The sequence below is a fragment of the Pygocentrus nattereri genome, chromosome 5 (genome assembly GCF_015220715.1).
Source record: "Pygocentrus nattereri isolate fPygNat1 chromosome 5, fPygNat1.pri, whole genome shotgun sequence".
NCBI classification, from domain to species: Eukaryota; Metazoa; Chordata; class Actinopteri; order Characiformes; family Serrasalmidae; genus Pygocentrus; species Pygocentrus nattereri.
In genome coordinates, this window is record NC_051215.1 from 4,878,768 (window position 1) to 4,880,715 (window position 1,948).

General features: G+C 45.6%; 1 protein-coding gene across 1 annotated transcript; it reads right to left on the minus strand.

Annotated features, from left to right (window-relative positions):
• Positions 1 to 232: 232 nt before the first annotated feature.
• Positions 233 to 1,522, minus strand: olig4 (oligodendrocyte transcription factor 4). Its single transcript, XM_017721003.2, has one exon. It carries the CDS (start codon positions 1,322 to 1,324, stop codon positions 575 to 577), a length of 750 nt encoding a protein of 249 aa, XP_017576492.1. The 5' UTR covers positions 1,325 to 1,522; the 3' UTR covers positions 233 to 574.
• Positions 1,523 to 1,948: the final 426 nt, after the last annotated feature.

Genomic DNA, 1,948 nt, shown 5'->3' on the forward strand with positions numbered 1-1,948 from the left:
CTGTATTTACTTAGTAATGCGCTCTAATATTAAAATAGGGTTTATTTTCACTCAATTTGTGTCATGTGATTAGCTTCATGCATTTCCTTTGCTAAGGATTATGTAGGAATGAGTGTAAAGACGAAGAGGAAACAACATATTTTAACAATAATAAAACTTTAATTTAGGAACTGTCAACTGTACAAAACAATCACCTGTACAAAATATTATATTCACATTTGGTTTTCGCCAGAGGAACTGATTAGCAATCAGTGCACATTCTGTGACAATGCAAAAGACTTCATGGTTCATGTCAGGAATGCTTCAACATAAAAATAGCATGTTTAACAGAACATTATATACAAGAGTGACAAGCATCTGGCCCTAGAGGTCCATAATTCAGCACAGTTTGGTCATTTTCCTTCTCGAAAAGCACTCAATTACCAGCTTTAGTAGGGATGAGCAGGGAAATCACTAAACTGTGCTGGACCTAAAGGGTACCCCTGATGCACACCATTTTCAAGAGTTTTTGTCCATTTTCTCTAAAAGTCTATTAGATTTGGGCCTCATCTGCTTGTCCCTGCCCAATCGTGGCTCACTTGCCCATGGACAGGCTATGTAGGCTGGCTGCTGTGGTTGCTGGCAGGGGCTGGCAGAGTGCACAAGGGCAAGGCATGCCGGGAAAGTGGCGGTAAGAACTTGTCAAATGTAGTGGGTCCTTCAGCAGACTAGGCAGTGGCGGAGGTGCATGGAAACCTAGGTATCCTGCAGATGGAGGGGAATGGGGGGCCTGAGTTGCTGATGGTCCACCTGCTGTTCCGTTGCCCACCAGAGAGTGTAGGGACTGCGCCAGTGGGTGCAAGGGCATCTGGGGGAGCTGGGGTACCACTGGCCTGGCTGGATGACTCTGGGATGCCCCATACACATCTCCCACCAGTTTCTTCATCTCCTCCAGTGAGCTGGACAGCATGAGGATGTAGTTGCGGGCCAAGAGGAGGGTGGAGATCTTGGACAGCTTGCGCACAGAAGGGCCCTGGGCATAGGGCATCACCTCTCTGAGGCCATCCATGGCTTGGTTTAAGTCATGCATGCGCTTGCGCTCGCGGCTGTTCACCTTGAGTCTCAGTTCCTGCAGGTTCTCCTTGGAGAGCTCACCGCGGTTCCGATTCTTGCTTGAGGCAGCCTGAGGTCCTTCTGCTCTGGGACGTCCTGGCCGAATGGGCCCAGCTTCATCTCCACAGTAGGCCTGGAACATCTTTTCGGAAAAGAAGCCACCAACAGCTGAGTCCATGGGAAGATCCGGGGTTGAGGAGCGACTGCAGGTGGAACCGGTGTCTGAATCCATCTTAAAAGATCAGATATAGCAAAAGCTTTTGGCCTAAATATAAAAATATCCCACCTGAAACAAAATAAAAAAAATGCCTTCCAAAAAAAAAACTTTAAATTGTGATCAATTCAGTTCTTTACAGGCCAAAACCTCAAGTAGCACTTAGATCTCTAGTTTAAAGATTGCTTAGGTTTAGCAGTGCTCAAACATGCAGACCCTTGATCCTCTTTTCTGTAAGGGTGTCACTGAGGACTCCTGACTGAACCCCGGCTTTTATAGCCCTCTCCCCCACAAAAGACACAATGAGATGCATAATGTGACAGTAGACCTAGAGCCAATAACAGAAGGGACACACTTTCACCCAACCCACACACCCCTCCTAACCACTACTCCCCCAAACACAAAACACACATACACATTAACTACACCCGCCACTATTCACACATATGTGGAAAGTCTCTGCACCCACATACTCGAACACAAACCTCACTAATGACACTTATAGGCCAGTTTCTAATAGTATTTAACACTATTTAGGATAATAGTGATGTATCTTGCCATTTAGCTGCAAAATATTAAGTCTATGGAAAGTTTTTTATTGACTGGCAAGTGACTAGTGACCTAAATGCTTCAGAATAAATA

Excerpts from the sequence above, each read along its gene's own strand:
- olig4 (XM_017721003.2), bottom strand. The coding sequence starts at position 1,324 with ATGGATTCAGACACCGGTTCCACCTGCAGTCGCTCCTCAACCCCGGAT.